The 26,934-nt window shown below is 39.3% G+C and overlaps 5 protein-coding genes and 1 long non-coding RNA gene across 6 annotated transcripts; 1 reads left to right on the plus strand and 5 right to left on the minus strand.

Annotated features, from left to right (window-relative positions):
* Positions 1-18: 18 nt before the first annotated feature.
* LOC122573768 (myotrophin-like) lies at positions 19-1,671 on the minus strand. Its single transcript, XM_043740602.1, has 4 exons — positions 1,614-1,671; positions 1,456-1,536; positions 1,079-1,189; positions 19-879 (listed from the first exon to the last, which is right to left on the minus strand). Exons 2-4 carry the CDS (start codon positions 1,522-1,524, stop codon positions 703-705), a joined length of 357 nt encoding a protein of 118 aa, XP_043596537.1. The 5' UTR covers positions 1,525-1,536; positions 1,614-1,671; the 3' UTR covers positions 19-702.
* Positions 1,672-2,271: 600 nt separating this feature from the next.
* Positions 2,272-9,529, minus strand: LOC122573766. Its single transcript, XM_043740601.1, has 2 exons — positions 9,294-9,529; positions 2,272-3,319 (listed from the first exon to the last, which is right to left on the minus strand). The coding sequence occupies exons 1-2, from the start codon at positions 9,409-9,411 to the stop codon at positions 2,976-2,978; spliced, it is 462 nt and encodes a 153-aa protein (XP_043596536.1). The 5' UTR covers positions 9,412-9,529; the 3' UTR covers positions 2,272-2,975.
* On the plus strand, positions 3,387-9,285 carry LOC122573771. The gene is made up of 3 exons (XR_006318820.1): positions 3,387-5,167; positions 5,384-5,461; positions 5,553-9,285. It is a non-coding gene; the product is annotated as an uncharacterized LOC122573771 (long non-coding RNA).
* Positions 9,530-11,427: 1,898 nt separating the features above from the next.
* LOC122573758 (antifreeze protein Maxi-like) lies at positions 11,428-14,381 on the minus strand. The gene is made up of 2 exons (XM_043740584.1): positions 11,669-14,381; positions 11,428-11,603 (listed from the first exon to the last, which is right to left on the minus strand). The coding sequence occupies exons 1-2, from the start codon at positions 12,766-12,768 to the stop codon at positions 11,543-11,545; spliced, it is 1,161 nt and encodes a 386-aa protein (XP_043596519.1). The 5' UTR covers positions 12,769-14,381; the 3' UTR covers positions 11,428-11,542.
* Positions 14,382-14,392: 11 nt separating this feature from the next.
* LOC122573725 (pneumococcal serine-rich repeat protein-like) lies at positions 14,393-26,798 on the minus strand. Its single transcript, XM_043740485.1, has 5 exons — positions 26,628-26,798; positions 22,085-25,288; positions 19,881-20,927; positions 17,187-18,282; positions 14,393-15,616 (listed from the first exon to the last, which is right to left on the minus strand). The coding sequence occupies exons 2-5, from the start codon at positions 23,807-23,809 to the stop codon at positions 14,535-14,537; spliced, it is 4,950 nt and encodes a 1,649-aa protein (XP_043596420.1). The 5' UTR covers positions 23,810-25,288; positions 26,628-26,798; the 3' UTR covers positions 14,393-14,534.
* On the minus strand, positions 19,690-20,937 carry LOC122573762 (antifreeze protein Maxi-like). Its single transcript, XM_043740595.1, has one exon. It carries the CDS (start codon positions 20,829-20,831, stop codon positions 19,848-19,850), a length of 984 nt encoding a protein of 327 aa, XP_043596530.1. The 5' UTR covers positions 20,832-20,937; the 3' UTR covers positions 19,690-19,847.
* Positions 26,799-26,934: the final 136 nt, after the last annotated feature.

A 26,934-nucleotide genomic window follows, 5' to 3' on the forward strand; every position in this document is an offset into this window, starting at 1 on the left:
TAATAAAATACAATGATATACATAACAATGATGCACTGGTTTATTATTTTTGATTATTATACACCTTTAAAACTTCTTAAGACATGTTAGATAGTTAGTACCATAAAGATAGCTCTTTAATTTTTTTTTCTATAATTTATACATATCATTCTTGAAACTGAATTAAATTATGTAGTATCTTAATTCAAGCATTCAAATATTTCAATATATACTATAACTTTTTGTCACAAAAAGCTGTTTTAGTTAGTAGGTAGTTGTAAAAAAATGTATAAAAGAAATTTGTAATATTTGTAAATTAATAACAAATATTTAAAACACGATGCTGCTTCTTATAAATGTATCAAAATATCTCTTGCTATATAATGTTACATGCTTTAAAAATAAATTTGTTTCTATTGTTAGTTTGCAAAACAATCTGTATGATATAATATTTTAAAGCTGAACCTATATATAGTTTAAATCTCTAAGAGTAACCATATAAAAGAATATGAGTTCATGATTATATGTTCCAGATGTGCAATATATTATTATAAAACTACATGTGTGTACCTATATGTTTTTGTTTTTTTAATTTAAAGTGTATAAATATGATAGCCTAGTCATATGCAGAAAATCAAGACAAAGCAATGGTGATACTCCTATGAGGAACATTAAAATACTAAAATAACAAAATTATTGCTTCATGATTTGTTTGGCTATATGCTAGTGGAATTTAAGCAATTCTTTGATCTCATCCTTTTCAGCAGCATCTAAATAATTTGTTCCGTTTGGTGTCAATCCATCTGCTCTAGCTCCTTTTTCTAATAGTAATTTTACACAATTTGTATGTCCTTCCCAAATTGCTGCTAATAATGCTGTTATTCCATGTTTATCTGTTACCTGTAAGTGAATACATTTTGCTTTAATCATTGTAATATGATTCATTTTTAGTATAATTTCTCTAATGTTCATCTCTTACATTTCAAGTAAAACTAATAAAATATTATGTATAATGCTTAGTAAAAAGAAAGATAAATAAATTTTGAATATTTTTATGTCTCAATCTCACGCATATTATCTAATATTTATATATATTTACATTTGCATTTGCACCCTTTTCCAAAAGATATCTGACTACTTCACTTTGGCCATAATCAGCTGCATAATGTAGGGGTGTCCTTCCATCAATCATTTCATTGACATCAATATTCTACCAACAGGAATATATTTAGACAATTTAATATATGTTCACTTGTAGGAAAAAATGTATAACTAATTTGAAAAGGAAGTATGAATGATTTTTACAACTATTAGTTTAATCGGGTAATTAGTATTTTTTTATATGTTTTGAACTATATAAAATTCTATGAATTCTATATTAAACATCAAAAAGAGATATCTTTTTATGACGTCTCTGAGTAGCGGCAATCAAAAAGCAACAGAAGAAAAAGATGATTTAACGTTTCATATATTTGCCTTTTTCTCAACGATATCCCGCACTTGCTCCAAATCACCATTTTTTATTCCCCACACGAGTTCACTCATTTTCGTTGTAAGCTATTAGAAAAATTTTATATATCACACAGCCTTTCAAATTTCTACGTTTATTCTAATCAGTTCACGTTCGTACTCACTCAAGTCTCACGTCCATTAAATTTGGTTAAACAGCGAATTTCGCTGGAACAATCTTTCCAGGCTGCCAACATATATAATAATAAAATAAAATCTTCTAAGATACCAACATTAAAGATAGTGTACTAAAGTCAGATAAAATGAACGATTTCCTGTTCCAATTAAATAACCAATGCTTATTTTATAACTATAACTGTATATGGTGATATTAAAAACAAGTAATTAATTATACTGTTTAACTTTCAATTTGTGTCTATATTCTAAGTTTTTTCCAACTATGTATAGAAATAATGATAATAACAAAGTAGAAATTTTTTAATTTCTCGGTATCGCAAAAGTTATGCCTCTTTGTTTTTAATGTAAGTACAGTAATTTAGCGTATATAATTTTGAATTTATTTATTACAGCTGCTTTTTCATTTTTCTTTAATTAAGATTCTATTAGTTATGTTTATAGTACATACGAATTACAAGATCAACTTAGATACTATTTATTCAAACAATTATTAAACAATTCAAACAATTTATTAAAACAATTTTTTTCTTAAACAATTTAAAAGTTCAACAAATATTATGCACATTAATTTATATTAGGAAAGTAGTTACGGTATATTGTGTTCACTATCGTCGGAAGTACGGGATAAAAAGTACACAGTGTATGTAGTATTGAATTAAATAAGTATTAATTTAATCACATATAATTACAGTCACACATGTTTTTACATTACATACGCAAGACTTTCTACTTTTGGAGAAAAAGAAAGAATTAATTTTTTATGTGACAATTATTGTTTGGAGAAGGGAATAACAAAACGGCTATAGGAGCATCTAAGTCTCGATTTCCGGGACTAGGAGACTGAAGAAACTCAATATTTTCGAACAGATTCCGAAACACTGATATTACTTGTACATCATCGTTTATCAATGATAATGTTAACAATACGCTTACTTCTATCTAAGCTATGTATGTTTTACTATTTTTTGATAAGTTCTTCGAGTTAACTCCTGAATTATATACAGTGTATAATTTTAGTCTCGCATTAAGTTAAGTCGAATTGCGTTGAAGGGTAACAGGATGTTGCAGTAAACCGCCTTCTCGTGATGAAACAACGGGTATCGATGCGCGACGTTAAAAGTGATACATATTCTTTTTGCTTTAAGTAAAGACGTTACCATTCTTTTCGACAAAAAATTCTCAACTAAAATTATTTTTTCCTGTTTCAGTTATTAAAAACAGTTATCTCAGAATACGATAACAGATCTTCGACTTCTACTTTTTAATCGACCGTTCAATTTATTGTAGTTTACAAAAATCACGACCTGCATTTTTTTCGTTTCTTTGAAATTTCTTTTTAAATTTAGAATTTAAGCCTTCGCCGGAGCCGCTTCCGGGGTTTTCTCGGTCTCTACGATTTCCGTGGGTGGAGGCAAAGTCGGAATTTCCGGATATTCGAGTTTCGCTCCTTCTTCGCATTCGAAAATGGGACAGCAGTCTGGGAACGTGGCAGTCTTGTTAGTTTTGTCTGAGAGTTTGCATTTCGGGTTAGCCTTCGGCAGCGGTCCACAGTCTTCAACGAGTTCGAAGAGGCGACCAGAGTTATCGTCGGCTGGCACGCAAGTGGAACGGCCGCAAAATGGTGTCAAATCCCAGGATTTCGTTGGTTCGATGGTAGCGCATCTTGTTGAGGCGAAGCACATACCGGGGAAATCTAAAAAAAAAGAGTTAGATAGAACTATATAATTTATATCACAAAATTAATCTTTGGCAGTAAGAAATTAAAGTTTCGAATTTGATAACTCTTATCAAAATATTATTATAACATTCGTATAAAATTTTTGCATAAAATTAAATTCTTTCTAATTCTCTATGGTTTGTTATAATATTATATCATAAGTAATTTAACGAGTAATCGAATATCGTAACAACTAGACAATCGCCAATATTTTTGCGGAATACAAGTTTCTGAATTACATAAAATATATTACATAAAGAAGATATCGGATTGATATGTTGCATTAACTAGAACACTAGATTTGATTACGTAACGGAACAGTCTTTTATGCAATAAAACGTAGCAAATGGTAGCCTTTCTTTGTGGAGAAAGGAATCCATATCGTTTAATTTACTAGGAATAACCGGAATCTTCTACCCGGAAAGTATTGCGTATTTAGAACTGGATTTTGTAACAAGTAAAAAGCAAGAAGCGATTAATTGTAATCTATAATAAATATCCTTATCAAATATCAAATTATTTTCGCGATTCCTAAAAAAAAAAAAAAAAATAGAAGAAAAAATATACATGACATTCAACATAGCTTTTTTTTTAAAAAGGAGCAAATCTATATAAATGCAGTAAAAAATTTCTTATATTTATTATATTTATATAATTTCTTCAAGATGTTTTGAATTCCAAATGAATCATCAGCGGATTTTCACCAACTGTGACGTAAAAGTAAAATCTCATTCTATAAGAGCAACGACTTGTACAGGTTGTGATTTTTCGACAGAATGCATCGGTACCGTGCACGATGCGTGGACGTGCTGCATTATCTGATTACACGCACACCTGTGAAAGGTTTCATTACTTTCTAACATTAAGCCATTTTTAACGTCTCGTCGCGCCTTCTAAGTTTATACAGACACACACACGCACAGTATTCCATTATAATGCGTCTCGATCGATCGTAGATAGATGACAGAGGAGTTTCATTGGTGCCGATCATCGGGCTAGAAACTTCAAGGAGAAATACTTTCACTGTCACACCGTGTTACCACTTGTGCAATTATCGCAAACTCTGACTAAGCCGATTGCCATACTTTTTTACTTCTTTCTTTTTTCTATTATAGAGTTCCCTGGATTTAACAAGAAAAATGAATCGCTTGAAATGATTAGAAGATGATTGAATAGAACGATTTTATCGCTTGGCAAGATAACGTAATACATCGAGAACTTTAACATATTGTACAAGTTGAACGATTAAGATAAAAATTGTTTAAAGCAATTAAAAAATTACTGAAGTATCTGTCACTTAAGGGGTAAAGTATAAGTCGTTGTTCTTCACGTATTTGTGCATTGATATTTGTGTATTTCAGATCTATCGAAGGGACGATAATGGCAGAAATAAAAGAAAATTTTATTCGAAAAAATTATTCAAAAGCTATTTAGCGTTCTTTCCTTTTTAACGACTCGACTTTTTAGACATTACGCAATATGAATGTCTAATTAATTATGAAAGGAAGATGCAATGGTCTCAACAAATAACAAGTATGTCGCTCAAACATGAGTCGCTTGTTACCTTCTAGGAATAAGATTTATTTGAATAATGACGTGTCTGTTACCGTTTTCTCAATGCCAGTTTCGTTACGTCGAAGGCATAAAACGATGGGCGTTCACGCCAACGCTAAAAGTGCCGTGGTATACGGCACCAGTTCTTGCGGGCCATCTGGATCATAAGAAAGTGATTCGGGAGCCTTTATTCTAAATGATCGGATGTTCGATGGAATATTCGAAATCGAGGAACATTCTGACTCGATATCGATGAGATACAGATACAAGGTTTTTTCTTCTAATACTTTTAAACACCATAATCCATCTTTCATGCAAACTTCATACAGGGAATTAAATGCTTAGCAAAATTATAATCATATAATAAAGCTCATAATTTCTAATTCATCGTAATGACATATCATTGATTTATTTGAAAGTAAAGCTAAATATAAAATTTAATTCTTAATGATCCAATTGATGGGTGATAACCAATATGGAATCTAGAATCATCGTTGCAACGTGAATTTGAAATTCCGTATACATGTGTACAACAGCTAACGGTACAATTGTTACGAAAATAAAGTGAGTATGTGAGCAGTTTCACTTTTCTTTCTATATGGAACATATATGATTTTAAAAAATGTTATTGAATGTGTTTTACGCTAATTAATAGGAGGATTGCAGATTCGAAGGAAAGAGAAGCGTGCTATTCATACGCTAACCGAGAAAAGTAACTCGAAAAGAGAAAGGGATGATGAAGTCGACTTCATGGTTTGCTGTGCAATTTTGTTAATAACATTGTAAAATTGCTGGCTACGGAAAAACTTTAATCTGATGCCATTCACATGGTAAAAGGCAACAATTTCGATCGGTAAATTGGTAAAAATCATAGGCTTTTTATCGCCATCACTGAGTTGAATGCATTGATCTGGAAGGAGTTATAACATACATACATGGTGCAAATTAATTTGTAATTTTCATGGAAAGAGCTCTGGTCTCGTCGCTTCTAAAGCGAGCCATTTAAGGAAGAGGTATAAAGAATGATTTATAGTGGACATTCTTAGACTTTCACCGACATTAAAGATTCATCTGTCTGCAAGGGTCGACTTTCATGCTCGTAGGAGTAACGTTACGTTCACTCACTTTGTTTTTTTCGTCGCGGTTGGCTACGTTTCCGTCTGTTAACGCTTTTCATGGCTCGTGGATCATCAGTGACCCATGATATTCTAGATAGAAATAGAACTTTCATTGAACGGACAAATATGTTCTTCGTTATACTCAAGTAAGATAGATGAGCGGAAAGATCAACGTATCAGATGTATTAAAATGTTTACTTAGAGAACCTTACATAGTGTATATAGTTAGAGAAAACTAATGATATGAAACGTGTTAAGATCTAACCAATTAAGTATTTGTCATCTTGAAATGAAATTACTTTACAATTTTACTTAATAATTATTTAAATCTAAGCACGTTTTATTGTGCTCATAATGTAGTATTCTCGCATATATTAGTTTATAATAGTATATAACATAATAGCTTGTCAATTTCAATAACGCTAATTAAATAGGAACTTGAGATAGAGATAATCATAGCTCCTGTCGCTTGGTTGTCCGATCAATAAATCTGCGATCTGACATTTCAATAAACACGCGATATTCTCGCGAAATAACACGTTATCTATTGTATGGTTAATCAATGACGCATGTCGCGTTTAGAAAATTAGTCACTCGTCACAGGCTACGATCACGAATTGCACATCGAGAGAATAATCGAAGGGTAACGATCTCTCGGTTGGAAAGTCGCGAAGCTAGGGGGAACAACGGAGTGCAGTCAGCCTCTTTCTTTACGAATTTTCATTCTGGCCCCGCTTTCGTCGCCGATGACCCAACCCAAGACCTACTTTCTGTAATCATCCTGTTTCGAAACGGGTACACTCGAACCAATGTTCGTGACTGTGTAAAACTTAACTTCAATGGGAACATGCGCGGCTGCACTTAAATAGACATCACTTCTCGTTTTTTATATTTCGATGTATTCATTCTGTCATGCATTCTGTCATGAATAATGTTTAATACGTGCATAAGTTTTGTAAAGAAATTTATAAAACTTTGTAAAGACTCCCCTGTTCACGAAAAATACGATATTTATTGTATCGCATGTTTCAAAAAATTCATACAGTAATGGTAAAAAATGTATCTCACATTTGTCTTATCTTTTTTTACAGATTACAAATTTCGTTCACATTATTTTCGTGTCACTCTGCATACCTATTGGCAAACCAGTCGTGCGTAGAATGTGATTATGAAACGGAGTAAACAATCATCTAGCCGTCTTCTACTGGAAATTTCATAATTTCACCCAATTTCATTATCCTTGTTTCGATAGGATATAAATAAAATGAATGTTCTTAATGCGTGAATGACGTTCAAGACATCGTACATAAATGTACCTACGACGACACCATGTTCAGCATTCGCCGCTAGCAACTCATCAGCAATTCGATTATTCATCGGAATCTAGGTCTGGAGCGAAAAATACGGAGTAACCAGGCCACAGTCTGTGAATCAGCAAGACGCTATCTCCAGATTGTTCTCTTAGATCCTTTTCAACGATCTCTAATTATAGATTATTGGAACGATCGGCAAACGAGGAGAATCAAGGACTATGTTCTGCATCATTAACGATTACCGTCGATAAATGGTCCAAACTCGTGACTTCACGGAAGATTTCTGTGTGATAAAAGCCGCCAACTTGCTTCCTATTCGATTTGTATGGATACTGTGTTCTTGAAACGTCGTTGTGTTTATATATGTCTTATGTTTGCCTAGCTATACGCTACTAATGTTTTTACCTTTGAAGAATTACAATTCGCACCTCGTGGACTCGATACGCGAAAAATTGACTTTGCTGCGATAAATAGGATAGCAATTAATTATAGAAAGACAACGTTATTCTAATAAGAGATTAAAAAGTGGAAAGTAGTTTTTGTAAAAGGTATCTTACGGTGAACGGTAGGTGAAGTCAAAGCTTATCCGAACACGTATACCCCATATAAAGAAAAGGCTGGAGGGCAGGTTGCAGGATCGATCGAAGAAGAAGAAACGAGTCTTCGCAGCACGAAGACTTTCACGCGATGATGGTCTTGTTATTATTTCCTATTCTTCTGTTCGTGTAAGTGCGTTATTCACCTAAATTGTCACATGACTGTGAAACTAAAAATCGATAAAAACGCCTATCTTCTCGATCAATCCCTTTCTTATTTTTTTAAACGAGGAAAAACGTACATCTATCCGCCTTTGTTTGTACTGTTGCAAACATATCACGACATGGTGAATAATGCGAGAGGACAAGATGGTAACGACAATGGTAGGGTGAAAAGAGCGTGATTTCAAGGACCTGATTCCTCTATCGCGAATGGAAAGTCGAAGAAGCAGGAATTGTCAAATGAAACTGTGATTTATGCCCATTTCTGCAAACTCGTTGGTATGGTCGCTTCATTTGCAATTCTGAGAATGGTTTTCAAGTCGAACGACTGACGATCCGAGGCAAAGGATGGAGAAAATGTGGAACAAGTAACAAGATACGTTTACGCGGTTTTCGATTTTCTCTGTTGATCAGTTTCCTCTTCAAAAGTAATACTGACTCTTAGGCACACGTTATGAATGTGTGTGTTTTTTAAAAATATTTTCTAAGTGATTTCAGTTTTGGCAAAATGATAAAAATCGTTTTACTTTCGTGTCACGTATACCGGGCCACGTCTGTCGTTTCAAAGAATCGCCACGCCGTCATCCTAACATACGTTTCTAGGTAAGAATAATACTGTTTGTGGTAGCACGATTGGATATTGTTGATGCAAAGGAAAAAAGGGAAAATAATTTATTCGAGTAAAATCGATTGATTTGACAAAATTATCGTGGATAATATTCTTTTTCTACAATTTTTATTAAAATTGTAACGGCAAACATGTAATAGCTTTGGTGTACTTTAGATTTTAAACTACTTTAAATTGTGACGTTTTGTAAAAAATGTTTTACCTTCACAGTATGGCGCAGCTTGCTGTAGTTTTGGAACAACAGACATACAGAAATATGTTATGTTTCATGAGATTCATTATAAAAAATTTCACCTACATTGCTTAATCACCATTTAAATATTTTTAAAAATTTTAGAACTATCTTTCAGTATCTGGCATAGTTTAATTAGCTTCGTTAGAATTGGGAACCAAATCCATTTACCAAGCTTTCCTAATAAACGCCTGACAAAAAACATTAAACATTGGTACCACGATATTATTTCATACTTCTATGTGCGCGAGGGAGATCTAAATATACATAATGCAGGGAACTACATAAACCTTTCAAATTCCAGAAACGTTCATGAAGAAAGAAAAAAAAAAATTAGAAAGACTCACCGCGAAGAACGTCAGCAGGTATGAGTCTTCTAAACGTTTTAGGACGTTCTTCCTCCTTCTTCTCCTCGGCGGCGAAAACGATCGCTGCGACAAGCAACAGGACCGGGACGAGCTTCATGATCTCGACGATGACACGGACAGAGAGAGAGGAAGGAGAGAGCAGACCCAGCGTACCTCTGAAGAGGAAAGAAAAAAAAGGATCTTCGTGTACTCTGATTAAGACTGGTTGGGTCCGATTCTCGTGCCGGCATTTTATAGCTGTTCATGGGGCGGGGTCCTGTAGTCCCCACCAAACATTTATAGTCTCTCACCTCTTGAACCACCAGTCACCAAAGAATCGTTCGCGTCCCCCGATGCTCGATCGTGTGAGCTCCTCGTTCCTTGACGACGGACGCGCATGTATACACCTAATCGGTACATGAAGTGTACGATAATACATATATACTTTGCTCTCACACTATCGAAATATGTAAATCGAATCAAATCCACGACCAATGTATTCCACTTGAGAGCGGTACATATGACAAAGTGGGTTACCATTTGGTTTACGGATCTTTCATCCTTTTTTTCCTCGTTTCCTTTTTGATTTTGTTATACCAAGTCTCTTGGGTCGCAACTTTTATTTATTCATTAGTGGTGATCAAAGAATCCTTGATTCGATTAATTAGGAGAGAGTCCCAAAAGTATTCGTGATCTCTTAATTAGTGCATCTATACGATTGATATCTCCATAGGAGAATAAAGATTTAATAAAGATACGCGCTATATTAGTTAAGTCTTTCACTGGCATAAATATTATGAAGAAATAACGATGTAATATATTAAGAATAATTAGTTTAACGAACGTTACTAAAAGTTGGAAGAATATTTCTGTAACCAATTGTACTTTCAACAGATCGTCGATAACTAATGTATTAATTAGCGCTCTATGGATATTTGATTCAAGTTTTCTATCATAATTTTAGCATAAGGTACAAATCGAAGTAAAAGTTTATATGAATCCAAATTCGTGACAAAGTATATTATATTCAGTTCAGTGAGCATCAATTTTACAACGTCGAACAAAGGGGACTAACAACTTGTTCGTGATCGGGTCACGTGTCGCGAAATCGTCATTGTATTCGAGGAAAAGAGGCTGGGGCTAACCCGTTCTCCTTTCGTTCGCCGGTTTCGTCGTTCTACCACGCACGATGCGCTCTCTTGGAGGCTGAAACAGTCGAATCTTTCACAAAACATCGCTTACCACATCACGAGTTTGCCATTATAAAAACTTGTAAAAGCGTATCGCATATACTTACTCGATGGTAATTGCCAAGCGATTAGGATGCACGCGTACCCGTTTCATAGGGTTGATGCAGAAATTTCGACGGCGATGTTTCGTGTCTGTTAAACTATATTCTTTCTAACCAACTTTCGCTGTTTCATTACAGTATCTTGTGGCCAATTAAAGAAGCGACGTTTTCTCGAGAACACCACTGTCGCGTAAGAAAACAATAATAACGGGTCATAGAGAGTTTCTTCCGGGCCATTTGAGCCAACAAGTAGGAAGCTAATCGGGTCTGGGTACCTTATGGTTAATAGCGTTTACGTAACAACCGTACGCAATATAGAAATTACGATCGAACTTTAAAAAAATGGGGCTGATAATACCGTTTCTTTAACGTTCGCCAGTTACCACGAACCTGCTCGGTGTGCGATAAATTTATTAACCGCGCAATCGCGTTTTACCACTTTGTTATTCATAATTAACGAGCTGAAATTATGAAAAGGTGATCGCAAAGTAAAATCGCGCGATATCACGGAGGAAAGTAAAGAAGAAAGGGAAAGTTGCCTAGTGGCATCGTTCTTCCGAGTGAAGAGACTGTAACCTTCTGAATCACCGATCTCGGAACAAGTTCGTGGTATTTCAAGCGTTAGAGATCCTGTCTTATACCATGAATGTCATTTCTGTGAACAGGTACGTGTTCAGACTTTTATCGAGATACACGACGTTCAACCATTTCTTGAGAATAATTTTTGATGATGTTGATATTATAAATAACATTACAGGGATTCCACGAGGTTGTTCTAACATACGTTTGACGTTTATTCATTTCTACGCTATCAGGGATCTCTAACGATGGTGAGTTAAGGAACAAAGAAAAAGGTGTATGCCAGGAAGAAGAGTGAAATTTGTGCTCATTTGCTAGAACAATTTAATAATGTCATTCGTACAATTTCGATTCGCATTTACTAAACTGGTGTCTCTAATCATCTCCTTTGCTTCTGCTCTATTCTAGAATATACTCTGCTTGAAGATGTTGAACCTCTCCTGCGGAAATGTTCCTGTATTGCCGTCCTTAGCTAGATCTCTTCGAGTACCTCGTCCCTACTTACTTCACTGACCATTCTTCGATGATTTCCTTCTTCGGTGGGGAAAGACGTGTCAACAGAGGTAACTTAAGCTCTCCTGCCAATGCACCAGCTTCGGCGGATGCCTCTGAAGACGCCGCAGCAGCGGATGCAGAAGCTTGTGCTTCCGCAGCAGCGGAGGCGGCTGCTTGTGCTACACCGGCGGCGTTCTCCGCTTGTGCCGAGGCTGCTTCTTCCGCCTCAGCAATGGCGCTCACTGCGGTCGCACGAGCTGCGGCTGCGTCTGCGACTGCTCTGGCTTTTGCGGCCGCAACGGCGGCAGCCGCTGCATCTGCTTCCGTTTTCACCGCAGTTTCGGCAACTTTATGGGCGAGTTGTGTTGCCTTGGCAGCAGCAGCGGCTTTAGCCTGGGCTTCGGCGGCGGCTGCAGCCTCAGCTTGCGCTAGCTCGTTCGATTTTTCCGCTTGGAGTGCAGCACGGGCATTCGCAGCAGCGGCGATCCTTGCAAGCGTTTCCGCCTTTCCGGAGGCAGCCCTGGCCTTGGCCACGGCCGACTCAGCTTCCTCAGCAGCCTCTGTGGCCTCTAAGCTAGCCTTCGTCGCGATTGCTGCGGCGGCAGCAGCTTTTCCTTGTGCTGCAGCTGCAGCAGCAACCAACGCAGCAGCACTGTTGGTAGATTCACCTGCCTTCGCGGCAGCTGCCGCTGCCGATTTTGCTTGCGCAGCGGCGGCGGCTTGTGCCTCTGCTGCAGCTTGTCCCGCGCCAAGGGTAGTTGCGATAGTCTCGCCAGAGGCCGCCGCTACTTCCGATGCCCCAGTTCCTAGTTTCTTCCCAACGATGGGTTCGCCCTTTAGTATGAGCTCGTCCTTCGTGGCAGTCGTCGCGCTCGCTATCTCGGTTTCTGACGTCAATATCTCGCTTTCTGACGTCAATGCCTCGCTTTCTGAAGCCAATGTCTCGCTTCCTGACACCAATGTCTGGCTTCCTGATACCAACGTCTCGATTTCTGAAGATGATGACGTTTCGGTCTTGACCTTCCCTGCTTGCACATTGGCAATGGGTTTGCTTGCGCTGGCCAGACCCCAAACCAGCAGGGACACCGCGAGTATCGATGGAATCTTCATCTTCGAGGCTGCTTCGCAAGATTGATGCCGATTAGGACACGATTTGCCCGTTTTATACGGCCATTGGCAATTGTGAAAACATCATTGTTATTACGCGAAATGTTGTTTCATGGGTTTCTAAATATTTCTTTATCTTTTCTCGTCGATATCTTTATTGGTCGAACCGGAGTTTATTTAGGTGGATTCGAGCCTGAAATATAGCGTTTGTTTCCTTTCCGGGCTGGTTCGGTGTTGTTCGAATTGTTGCAAGATTTTGGCGGCGAACATTTATTATTTCAATTGTACTGAATGACCCAAAAGTAAAGTAATTGCTTTTGGATCCCGTGGTTTGAGAGAAAAACAAACGTTTGGGAATTTTATCGGTATTTCAATTATTCTGCTTCAAGTATTTGTCACATTTAAAATTATGAAAAATATTATATACATGTTTATATCTTCTAGCGTGAAATGTTGCTTTTAACATAGAATGCAAATGTCGTCATTGACATTGAACACTTTTACTAAGATAGCACGCATTTCACCTTTTCAAGATGTTGTACTCGTGCTTTCTCTTAATTAAAAGTGATTCTGGATATTCACCGTGCCTATGTTGAGTGCTTGGTATTCTTCATTAATTCGAAATGTTATTTTCTTATTTGCTACTTTCTCAAGCCTATCATTTAATGATTCAATGTTCCAATATTTCATCGAATCCTGTGCCACAAATGTTTAAATCAGTCGTTATTTGACTATTATTATTTGCTGCTGTAATTTGAACATTTAAATATTTTTAGTGTAGCTTATATTTTTCAATATTTAGAGACGAAAGTAGTGACAGCAAAATAAAAAGTTACAAAGAAGGCAATTGAGGAAGGTAAAAGCAAATGAAAGTAAATTTATTTATTACATTCATAGTTTACAAATATATTCGATTAAAATAACATGCTTCACGTAATTATTAAATACTGTAGGTGCTATGAAAGATAAGCTAATCTCTTATCTGCTTTCCAATGTATGCATTAAACAATCACTATTTCGTTTCGCATAATTATTCAGTTGTACTCGATAATCCAATATTTATCGACCAATGTAGCCGTACATGATTAAGTAATTAGACACCGATTTTAAAGTACATAGATTTAAATAAGTTAATTAAAGTTTGCATATTTTTGTGATAATTTATACTTGTATATTTAGCAAGTGTTATTTACTAATTTGCTAATTGTAGATACTTATTGTTCTAATCTAGATTAATTTAATGCAACCGGCCTGATCTAAGACAGCTGTATTTAACGTATATTTATATGTAGTCGAATTCTACACACACATATGTATTATATGTTCAAAATACAAGCAATTTTATCGTATTCTACGTTAGAAACATTTATCAAATACACAAGATTATGAGAAGACATTTATTAATTGTTTAAACTTTCAGATACTAGAAATCGCAGGCTGTTCTATCGTCGCCGACGTCCAACATCTTAAAGCCAAGCCAGCATGACTTCAACTCATCAATCTCACGAAAGGTTCTATGGGAGATCCATCTATCAAAAAGGATTGGAGAAAAGGAAGATAACGAAAATCATCAAGAAAATACATATTTGCTAAAACAGTGGACCTTTATTATCACGTAGGTAAGCTCACTTCGACAATGTTACTCTTAGTTTTTATCGACTCCGTCTGTCGTTCTCTAATCATATTCAAATAATTTTCTATCGTGTTCAATCAGAAATTTCTCAAAATCGTCTAAGAAAGACTTCCTCTTGTCCCCTTCAGATATCCCTTCAATTCTTGTCCTTCTCTAAAGCATCTAAGCTGGCACTAGCTTCAGCTAAGGCTTTAGCTTCAGCGACTGACTGAGCCGCGGCACCAGCGTCCCGTCCAAGTCCTAGAATAGCTCCATCTCCGACAGCTGCGGCTGCGGTGGCCTTCGCTGCGGCGGAAGCTTCCAGTTGTGCGGTTTGCGAGTTCTCGCTAGCCCAGTTGGCGGATCCCTCGGTGGCTGCTGTACCTGCGATCCGCGAAGCGGATTGTGCCTCCGCTGCAGCGGTAGCTTCTGCGCTGCCAGCGTCAGCGGCCAACACGGAGGCCTTACTAGTAGCGGCAGCGGTGCTTTCCGAGGAAGCGGTGGCCTTTGTTTCCACAGCGGCTGCAGCAGCGGCGGTTTGGGCGGCCAATGCGGCGGACCATTTCGATTGCGCGGCGGATTGTTCCGCTCTGAGGGTGGCACCTGCTTCGGCGGCGGCTGAGGTGGCGACACGTTTCTCCAGATCGCTGGAGGCGTCTTGAGCGGTCGTGGCCGCTCTGGAGGAGGCCTGGGCGCGTTCTAGCGCGGATGCGGTTGCGGCAGCCGCGGCGTCCGCGCGAGCAGAGGCAGCTTGTTGCTCAGCTTGAATTTTCAACGCTATCAAAGCCTTCTCCTGTGCCAGCAGCTGTGCCTGCGTTGCTTCTTTTACAGCGGCAGCAGCTTTGGCCGTAGCAGCAGCAGACACTGCCGACGCACGCAAGAAAGCCTCAGCGAGGGCCAAGGCAGAAGCTTTCACTTTGGCGGATGCCTTAGCCTCTGCGGCTGCAGTTGCCTTGGTACTAGCCAGAGCCGCAGCTATGCTCTCGCCGAGTTTCGGGGCGCCGTTCTCCTTTCGCTTCGCGCTAGTGTCCACGTTCTTCAGTAGGAGCTGCTCCACGATGACAGACTCCTGCTTGGGGGGACCGAGTTCCAGGATACTTGCGTGCACCAGGCCCCATGTGAGCAGGCACGTGACGAAAATCGCTGGGATCTGCATGGTCGACGGAACTTTGCCGATTGATGCCGATTCTTCCGGCACGCGCCAGTTATATACCGGGGGTTGCAGTTGTACAAATAGTTAGGGCAAGCGTAGGAACTATGCAGTTGTGTAAATGCAGGGAGGTGTTGTTGCGATTGACGTCGTTACTCGCTGTTTCGCTTTGTTATTCTCACCTTGATGAAGTTGTAGCTTATTTTTTCCGGACCAGGTAGTGTTTACAGGTGTGCTTTGCTTTGCCTGGTGAGAAACATGTGTAATTTTTGTTGCTCCAGCAGAGTTTTGTGTAGAAAGCAAATGTTTGGTGAAATAATAAAAGGATATGGTTGTCTGTTGTTCCAAGGTATTTGAACACAAATTTTTGGATTCGATGTTCAATATTATTTATCGATAATGTATATATTTAGAATTTTGAGGTATTAAAGCGTATTGTATGCACAAGGTAATTTAATTTGGTAGCTTATCAATGAAAGTAATTTTTAAATCCAATGGAGATATTTCTTTCGAAATTACGTCAGTAGCCATATGCTCATAAGATCTTGAACAGTACTTTAAAATTAGCATAGTAAATTAACTATAACTATGAACTATAATTAACTATGAACTAGACTAAAACAGTTTGAAACGTCTTATAATTTAGACTTGTTCAGTTTAGACTTGTTTTAATATTTTGATCTATAGGTCGACAATTGCAATATTAACAATTGCAATAATTATTATTATAAATAGTATGTACTTGTATCTACATGTCGTGTACATTTTTATACATTCTTTTTATACATTTTATACACATTTATCTTAAAAGATATATCGGGGGTAAAAGTCTAATCTAGCTTTAATTAGTCAATTAATTTAATTAATTAATTAATCAAACCGACATCAATAGGAATATTTCTGTATAAAGCAACACACTAGTTCATTATTCATTTTTTAAACATTTTATTTACATCTTTCTATTTTTACATCTTCTCTTGAACAACAATGACATGTTACATATGATATCTTAAATTCCATGGAAAAATAAGATACGTAAGATAAAATATGTAAGATCGTGTTCTTCGTAGTCTTGTTTCATATAAAAATTAAAAAATTCGATGGAACGAATCCATCCATTGTGAATTTGGTGTAGAATTTAAAAAAATTATGCGAGGAAAGTCTTTGTTTTCACCATGTTCAAATGTAATTACGTGATAATTATCGTTCAAACTTCCTCATATACTTATGTAATACGTATATTATGAAACTACGTTAAATTGTTTCATCGTATTTAATTCATTTCTTTCAAACAATAGGGTTTATGAAAGACTCATCAAAGAAGAAAGATTCAGACACTTCTATTATATATCGTTTCATTGTAATATAAAAGAAATGGAAGAGAATCAAAATATGGGAGGAGAACTAATAATCAGGGAAGGAAGAAAGCATTCGCAAAGATTTCGGGTTGCTACGACAATTTATTTCCACTAAAACAATACACGGACGAATCTCAATTGTGCTAATCATTATCTGCCTTCAAATAATTCCGCCAGTAGTCATCATGTTTAACCAAATTATCAAAGATAGTCGCGTTTGTCCCTTCGACAATGTCTTTCATCTCTTGACCTTTTCTCTGGCTTAACCATCTACCAATTATCTTGTCTCTCGTTTAATCGCTCTTCGCTAAATGTATCTTTTTCTCGTTGACGACTTTCTTCGCCCAACCGGTAGCTTTGGTCGCGGCTTCGGCTTCCGCGGCAGAGACGGCTTCCGCCGTGACCAGCAGAGTTTCAGCCTGTGCTACAGCGGAGGCTTCCGCGTTAGCTGCTTGAGATTGCAGCTGAACGGCCGTGGCAGCTTGAGCAGTGGCGGTTGCCTGAGCGCTCTGCGACTGGTCAACGGCGACTCTAGCCTTGGCCAGTGCTACTTCCGCTTCGGCTGCGAGTTTAGTGGCCTCGGATTCGGCGCTGGCCGCTAATCTAGCCTTAGCTAAGAAACCGGCGGCCGCTTTCTTGGCGAGTTCCGCCTTAAGCAGGGCTTCCGCTGCGGCTTTCGCTTCAGCTGCCGAAGCTTTCTTGGCGATGTTTGCTTCGGCGTTGGCCTTCACCTGGGCCTCAGCAGAAGCCTCAGAGGCGGATGCAGAAGCTTTGGCAGCTGCACTAGCTGCGGCCGTCAATTGCGCCGCTCTCTCCGTCGCTGACACGGCGGCTTCGCTGGACCCAGCCGCGGCTGTCAACAACTTGCTGGCTAATTCGCTCGCTTTGATAGCTTCTTCACGCTTGGCGATAGCGATGGCAATCGCAGCGCCCGCTCCAGCTTCCGCGGCTTCTGTATCTTTGGCCTGTTTGGTCGCAGCAGCGGCTGCAGCCCGCGCGGCTGCGTTCAACTCCATGCTCAGACCCACATTCTGCGATGCTCTGGCGACTTTGATCCCGTTCTCCATCGAGGCACCGAGCGCGTCAGACCCATCGCCGAGTAGTTCCGGTAAGGCCGCGGGTGCCTTGACCTCCTTGTCGCGCTTCACCACGTGGCCCTCGGCCAGACCACCCCAGACCAGCAGAGACGTAACCAGTATTGCTGGGATCTTCATGTTCGACGCAGCTTCGCTGATTGATGCCAATTCCGGACAGCATTCGCGGTTATATACTGACGTCCGGACAATTGTAAAAACAGCAGGTGTTTTGCATGAAATTCGCGTCTGTTCTGACGCCACCCTAAAATATTGTTTCAACGGGTTACTGGAGGAGAGGATGTTCCGTGCTGGAGCTGCATATTATTAAGACACGTTTATTTAGGTGTAGTGATTGTTTATAGTTAAATATTTTTATCTTGTCACGCATCTTTCGGGAGCATTTCCTTGAAAAGTGGGAGAAGGAAGGATTTTACATCGAGGGAAATTTGGAAAAGAACAGAAACGAATTGATAGAGTTATGGTAGCTTGATGGTCATAGTTTTAGCATCTATGTTGTTCCTCCTTTTTTTGCAAATATATACTCTTACGAAATAGTCTAGAGCAGGCTGAAATTTTCAGAGGAATCTTTCTTAAGCTATCGCTGAAGTATTCAAATATTTGAATGAATCCTCGAATCTTGTTGCTCGATTAGGCAGCGAGTTAAATTATCATTAACTCAGGCTACTTCTGCTAACAGAAATTTCGTACGTTTTCGATTGCATGTTGACAATGAATTTCTTTAGTCGATACAATCAAAGTCTACAGTAGTGGAAAGCGAGTAAACATTATGGGCAAATGAGCAAATAATGCGAAGAATATCTTTATTCCAATAATGACATTATTATGACAATTGGTCACAGTAAAAGCTACTTTTGACTTATCCAGCATTGAAACAAATGTGTTGAGACGATAATATAATGTAATGAACTTAAATGTATTACGAAAATTTACAATAATGTTGGAATGGAAAATTGTGAATGTTCAAGGATACAGAAAATTGGTAAGGACATTTCAGATTCAGTTTTAAAATAGAAATAAAGTTCTTTCATAGTTTTTATTTTACCATATTCGTTCGACTGTGTTCTATAAGGATAAACATCTTAAAGAAAGAGGATAATATATAATACGATCATACAACGAAATTCGAAGTTCAGTTGAATAAATCATATAATTAATGTTTTTTTTTTCTTCTTATATTAATATTATTAAATTTGTAGAAAATTTTACAGTGCTATAATGATATTATCAACAATTGTATAACCATATAATTTCGAAAAAATAGTATGCGTGTTGATGGTACTTTATAATATCGATCAACGTCATTGCTTTCATATATTTCTTGTTTTCTGTATCGACCCTGTATTTTACTTACAGTATGTAATTTACTTTTCAAAAAAATTATTTTAAAACGATCTTTAAAATAAATGACGATCATCCATGTCGACTGCTCCAATATTACATTTTATTTATTTGCGGCAAATCAGCCCCACTCTAGTCAGTCGAAAAAAGGTTTATAAAAATATAAAATAAAAGGCGAAGAGTTTCCTATTACTGGCAATAGTTTCTTTATTCAAATACGCCGGACATAGTTGCAAACAGGATAGAGTACAACTTTAATTAAAAATTCCGAAGTGCGAAACTAAATGAATTTATGCATCCATCTTAATTTCGCATTTCTCTAGAAAAGAGCAAAGAAGGCAACGCAAGGAATAACACCACAGGCCTACGTATATGCTAAACCAATTTATTTTCATCATTACAATCTCTGTCTGACTATAGGCAACATTGACACGTGAATTTCCTCCGAAAACATCGAATACATCCTACATCGACCAAACATTATTCTCGAACGAAACGCGTTCCCTGGTACTGCATCCAGTCATCCCTTAAATTGACCATGCTTCGCTGCTCGTTTCTACCGTCACATCACTCTCTGAGCTCGCGATCGCGGCATTCTCTTCTTTCAACGCCAGCTCTGGCTCCGGAACTTTCGCTGGCTCGATGGGAACCGCCACGATCTCTTTGGCTACATTGATGTTAGCTCCGATAACAGCCGTTTCTACGTTTCTGGAGCTAGCCGCGGCAGCAGCGCGTGCCTTGGCCGACGTGGAAGCGGAGATTTCCCTGCTCTTCTTGTCGAGTTCGCTGATCAGTAGGGCGACTTCGCTCCTAGCTTCGGCTTCGGCGGCGCTCCTTGCGCTGCTCGTGGCGGCTTCCTTCGCGGAGTTTAACGCGGCTGCAGCGGCTCTGGCGGCTGCTTTGGCAGCGGCTGCCTTGGCGATGGCTTCTTCCGCTAGTTTCTCAGCTTTCAGGGCTATCTCGGCGGCGGCGCTGGCTGCTGCTGCTGCGCTGGCAGCGGCGGCCGCCTTGAGTTTGGCTTCTTCGGAAGCCAGAGCTTGATTCTTGGCCGTCTTTTCGGCGAGCTTCGCCTGCACGGCAGCCGATGACATCGCGGATGCGGAGGCTTTCGCGGACGCTGCAGCCTCTCTGGCAGCGGAACTGGCCGATGCAGCAGTGGATTCTGCCTGCAACTCGGCTTTGGCCGTAGCTGCCGCTGACTCCTCGGCTGATTTTGCTCTGGCGGCAGCTTTGGACTGCAAAGACGCCGACTCTTGGGCTAGACTGGCCGACTGGTCGGCGGAAGCGCGTGCAGCGGCTGCGGCGGCCGCTGAGGCATCTGCCTGAAGTGTGGCATCCTTCTGCGAGGCCAGGGCTACCTGACCGGCACGAAGTCCGGATCTAGCGGTCACAGCGGTGGATGCGGTGGCCGACGCGCTACCCTGCACGATCTCGAGCAGCGGTGAGCTCGAGCTGGCGGACGCGAAGCCCCAAAGGTAGAGGCACGTTACGAGCAGTGCTGGAATCTTCATGTTCGACGACGCTTCGCGGATTGATACCGGGTGTGCAAGGATGGACGGATTTATAGCACCGCGGACAATTGTGAAAATAATGGCTCGCCTGTCTGACTAAACGAGATTAAAAATATTGTTTCAGGTTGTGCTGTGGAGTTGGTTTCCGAGATGTTTTGCTTGCAAGTTTGGAGGTGTTTGATTAAGCGACGTTATCAGTAGAGAACAGGGAACGGAAGTGTTGGACGATCGACGAATTTAGGTAACTAAATTTTGACGATCTTCAAATTACGATTTTCGTGGTATCTTTATTTTTCGTTATCAAGATCACTTGTTTTCGTTGTTTTCTTATATTTATATTGTTTCTAGCTAGGAAAATATTTAGAGGAATGAAGAATTATGTTTTAATTTTGAAATATTTAGAACCGGTATTGCTTTTTTGGACTATTTTATGTATTTTTTGATTCAGTGGTACAGGTGATGTATAATGGAAAGTTATGTTATTTGAGATGTACCAGATGTACGAATCGTGATAAAAGTAAAATTTAAGTATGAAGATAGAATTAAATATATATAAAAATCGTAATCAAGGATAGAGATACGTAGATATGTTAATAATACCAATTCTTTCGCACGTTAAGTGATTATTTTAACATGTTACGTTGAAGAATGACGTTCTTGCATTTATTTACTAATTTCGTGCGTTTATTCTAATAAATTATATAACAATTCGTTAAACCAGCGTATAATGTTCATATATTATACCGTTACATCAATACCCAATTGTAAAATTTTTGTTCAAACGCAAAGTACGATTTAATACAGAGAAAGTATGCTATTCGAGACATAGGTAATTCTTTATTCCATGCAGGCAATTGAGCTTAAGAAATCTACGTATGTTACAAGAAATCTGTATGTTAAATTTTATTTCATATTTTCGTACAAAAAAACACACATATATGTTAGCAAGTAAAATAGGCTACCGCATCGTCATAGTAACACGCTTTATTGACAAAATCAAAAAATCACAAAACATACATCAAAATATATACAATAATTTCGCTCTTTACGCTTCTGTTCGTAATACATGGACTTGTATATAAATTCTACAAAAGAGAGGACGAAATCAAAGGAATTTAAAGGAAACAAAGGGAATAAAAGACAAGATCTACATTGCTACAACGTTATATTTATAACTTTTCATATTCCTCCTCTAAAAAAATAAAATATCATCGCTCTCCTTTACAACTATCCCAACTTTTTGCTACTTCTTATATCTCTGTTATCTCTACGTTCTTCCCATCTTCGGCGGTTGCATCCCACAATGCTACCGCCTGTTGCTCGTTAAGCTTGGTAGCGGACGAACCCAATCCTATTACAATTCCGTCCCTTACACCTTGAAGCGCACTCGCCTGAGCCGCGGTTGCAGCTTCAAGAGCAGCACTTTCAACATCTGCTCTCGCCATGGCGGCCGCCTCCTCCTTGGCCGCTGCATTCACTTCCAATAACGCGGTTTCCGCTCTAGAGACCGCAGTTGCTTGGGCGGCAGCCAGTTTGCTAGCAGCATTCAGATTATTCGCCTGTGAACTTGCCAATTGATTAGAAGCAGCAGCTGCAGCGGCAGCCGCGGTGGCAGCCGCTTCCGCGGAGGCTTTCGCCTTCGCGATCGCTTTCTCGCGTATTTCAGCTCTGTATTTCGCATAGTCCAGGGCAGCACCTTCAGCCATAGCTGCCTGTACGACTTTACGAGCTATGGCGTAAGCTTCCGTTTGCAAAGAAGCCGCAGCTTTCGAAGAAACTATAGCCTGTTCGAGGGCGGCGCTCAAAGCGCTAGCCGCGGCTCTAGCGTTAGCGGAAGCGACTGCCTGGATAACGGTGGCCTTCTGAGCCGACAAAGCCTTAAGGGCGGCGTTCGTTCGAGACATAGCCGCGATCCTGATGGATTTAGCAGCTTCTCTGGCAGCCACGCTCGCGGCTATAGAAGCTTCCACCGAGGTCTTCGCCTTTTCCTTCAGTTCTTCCGTGATTACGATTTCCTCTTCGACGTTGGTATGAGTACGCGTGTCGAGGATGGAAATGAGTTTGGTCTGCAGTACGGAACGAGCTTGTTGCTCCGCCTTCGCCTGCGCCTGTGCCTGTGCAGCTTCCTCGGTACTGGCCTTAGCTATTGCTCGAGCGGAAGCCAAAGCCTTGGATTCCGACGCGGCCAATGCTTCTGCCTGTGCTCGAGCCTCTGCTTCTGCCTGAGCTTTAGCTTGCGCCTGTTTCAGAGCATTCAATTGGGACTTCAACAACTTTCGAGCTTCCGCTGCCTCCGCCTCGGCCTTCGCTCGTGCCTCCACTTCCAACTTGACCCTAGCTTCCGCCTTCGACTTCTCTTCTTTAAGAAGCTCAATTTCCTCGCTGGAGGAACTCTGCGACTCATTGTCCACGCTGCTCCAGCTCCAGGTCTTAACCGGTCCTTTCTTCACGTACGTCTTAACAATTCGATTCTGTTCGTCGCTGTTCGATTCCTCCTCGACGCTCTCCCAATTTGATTCGACTTTAGAACTCGATTCCTCGCTGATCTCAGCTCCGATAGATTTCTCCTTGGAAAGCGATCCATCGGCGATCAGAACTTCGCTGGAAGGTTCACTTCTTAATTTTGACGACGCTTTCTCTTCGCCGATGTCGAGTTTCTCATTCAACGCCGACAAAAGCGCTGCCGATGACGCCGCGTTTTTCGACGATGTTCGCGCGGACGAAGAGGAGAAACTCGACGCGAATGTCTCTCTGTTCGATGACGACTCTGCCTCGACTCGTTCCCCTGTCTTTCCATCGCTCTCGTGCGAAAAACCGTCCAACGTAGTCGGCAGTATGTACTTCACGTTCTCTACTTGGCCATCATTTTCCTGATTCTGTGCTTCGACACTGCTCGCGAGTACGATTTCTCGGTTTATCAACGTCCAGATGACGAAACAGGCGACGAATATCTTCATCGTCGATGGAGCGACCTGCATTGATGGACGTTTTCGCGATTCGTCAATTATATACCGTGGTGAACAGTTGTGAAAACAATGCCGATAGTTGGATGACGTATTGGAGGTATCATGCTGATTGGAAAAATAGTATCTTCCATCGGAATTTTTAATTTCATGTGAAAAACGTCGGTTTTTCTTTTTTCCTTTCTTTTTTTTTTTACTGTAGGACCCCTTTCTTTCCAAGGATTCTACTTTGAGCGCTCAATAATGATAGTATTTTCATAGCTTTTTTTAATATTCGTAATTTTCGTGTTCTGTGAATTATCGAAGGATTCTTACATCGTAAGGGAAGCTTCGGACCTTCGTATTAGCATTTAGAATTTCTTTTAGCTTTCTTTTTACGAAGGTCCCCGAAGAATGATAGGAGCTGAGAGATTTTATTGACCCGTCAGCGAGACTGAGCAGCAGTTCGTCGCTTGAAGAGCTCTGCAGCGGAAACCTGTACGTGTTTTATCATATACTGCCCCGAAGTCTCTCACTTCCTTAAATAAAGCTCCGTGTAATAACAATGTGTGCAGACGTGTGCAGTACCTCGCCCCACTACCATAAATCTTTAGTGTCGCCTTCTTTTAACACCCACACGTTGTATTTTCTTTCTTACGTGTCGTATAAATTTCTCGACGAAGACGTCGAATAAATACAAATTTCGAAAAAGGGAATGACGTCAACGATTTCTTCTCGTAGCTGATAACGGAAGCTTCTGGAAGAACTGAGAAAGACCCACAGAATTGCATTAACACCTTCGTTACGAGAATTACACGCGAAATACGCGGAAGAAACGTCTCTGTTCAAAGTGATCTTCATATTTATCAGAAATTGAGGAAAAAGAGCCGTAACACTTTCAATCGCGTCACTTATATAGATCTACGTCGTTTACCTTCGGTTTGGGAGTGGGAGTTCTCCTCTCCGATTGATTGAAATATTTATCAGTAGACTACGAATTTCTGTATCGTTTTTCTTTCTCGTTTTTTGGAAAAATTTGAGAAAATTTGGAGATGCGAAGATGCATTTAGAATACGCATAATACGCAAAAGTATATAAAATATCCAAAGTAGCTGTACTGTTTGTAATGCTTAAAACGGATAAAACAATTTCTTACCCATGTTGCAGTTTTCTAGTCATATTCGCAAACAATATGAGTTTGCATATGTATCTATGTATCATATTCAGATATTTGCATTTGAAGACAATTACATGCTAGATGTAGTACATGTACTCGCATTTCATTGAAAATTTCCATTCGTTTTTTAGTCTATGATTAAGTAATAATATGTAACATTTTTTTCTTAAAGAAAAGCTTGCGTCGCTATAGTCATCCATCGTGGTGCGAAACATTGTCGTAAATCCGGAATGTCAGGTTCAACTCGTGTTGCAACCGGTTATCTGCTGCGAGGTTTAGTAACATCGACAATGCGCTCTCAAGTATTCCAGAGAAGGTGGCTGTTGTCGAAGGTTGAGCTAAAGAATCGAACCAGATCGTATTGTTGATTACGATTTATTAAGTGGACCCCGATCACGCCTGCGGTCGCTATTGTAACGTTATATCGCGAGGAAAACAAGACGACTTGCTTCGCGATCCTACGTAGTTTCGAAATCGCTCTAATTCAAATATTGCGGTTATTGTAGCGTATACAATGATATATAATAGAATTCGTATAAAAATTTCTATAGAAATGAGATGTCCTGTTATTTTTCTATTTCGAAACTAAGGGGAAAACTGGATTTTTATAATTTCCTTTGATATTGCGCTACGAGGAACACCATAAAGGTGCTTTCGTGCCGGATATACGGATGATGTAATTGTTTTAGAGTTCCGTAACCGGATATCGTTGCATCGTAACACATATGTGAATAACGTTCCGATCTAGTTAAATTATACCAGTGCATATATGCACACAAATATACAAACACCTGTCAAATCTCTCATTTCGTCGTTAATGTGCTTACATATATTCGCTTAAGTGCACGGTGCACTATCTAAGATATAGTACACATGACTAAATGTCTCGTCGGTGAAAGGGAACTTCGGTTTGGCGGATTTATAACGCATAAAATTCTAGGATTTATACGAACTTTTTGCGCCAACGATTTGCTCCACTCGGCATTATTCATACATAACGAACCGCTTATTTTTATACGGATATTTTTAACAATCGGAAACAGTAGAAGGATATTAAAGACTTTTTTTTATATTTCTACGTACGAGATGCCGTATTTTTCCAAGTCTTTCATTTATCAGTAAAAAGACTTATTAAGTCACTAACAACTTAGTAAAAAGAAATAACGAGTGAACGAGAAGGTTTAACGTTTTCTAAAGTTTCTAAAGTTTTCTAAATTTCTATCATTTTTTAGATATTTAGATGAAACTTCACGATGATTGACGACCGTTGTCGACCGGAAATTGAGCTGAATCAGGATTAAGTGTAGATTTTCGCGTACTATGTACATTCTTTAAATTTCCTAGAAATGCATAAAAATTCATAACCTGTATATTAGTATATCAGAAGTGACGATCATTTGATCGAAGATAAACAGCGATCGACACTCTCGTTGGCGATGGATGATTCGCTTCGTACATTAAACGGTCATATCTTATTACAGAGCACGAAGATCTTATCGTCGGCATAGAAAACTGGGACAATCGCCGTACATTATCTAGCCAAACGAGAAGCCTTCTAAAATTTTCTCGTACCGCACGGAACCTAACGTAGATATGCGTCATACGTGGTCTCCCGTCCTCGTCGCCGATCGTGAAAAGGTGAAAGCAGATAGCGTGGAATAATCCTCCAATACTCACGACTATTTTCGTTTCTTTTCTTTCCGTTAAAGACGAAAGGTTTGCACTCTGCAGACGACAAGACGCGGCGTGAAATCGTAAGTCACGATAATCCGCATTTAGCAATGCGCGTTAGAAGCGACTTGTGTTGGTTTTAAATGTTTACCGTATATTCTGATAAGAAACGAACGTGTCGTTGTTAGAACGAAGCAAAGATAACGGAAAAAGAATGAAAGAGGAAGGGAAACACTAAGGAGATATTTGAAAGAATGAAAAGGAGGTTATGAAATGTATCGAACAATATACGAAGGGAAAGAGAAACGCTAAA

The sequence above is a fragment of the Bombus pyrosoma genome, linkage group LG12, assembly GCF_014825855.1.
Source record: "Bombus pyrosoma isolate SC7728 linkage group LG12, ASM1482585v1, whole genome shotgun sequence".
Lineage (NCBI taxonomy): Eukaryota > Metazoa > Arthropoda > Insecta > Hymenoptera > Apidae > Bombus > Bombus pyrosoma.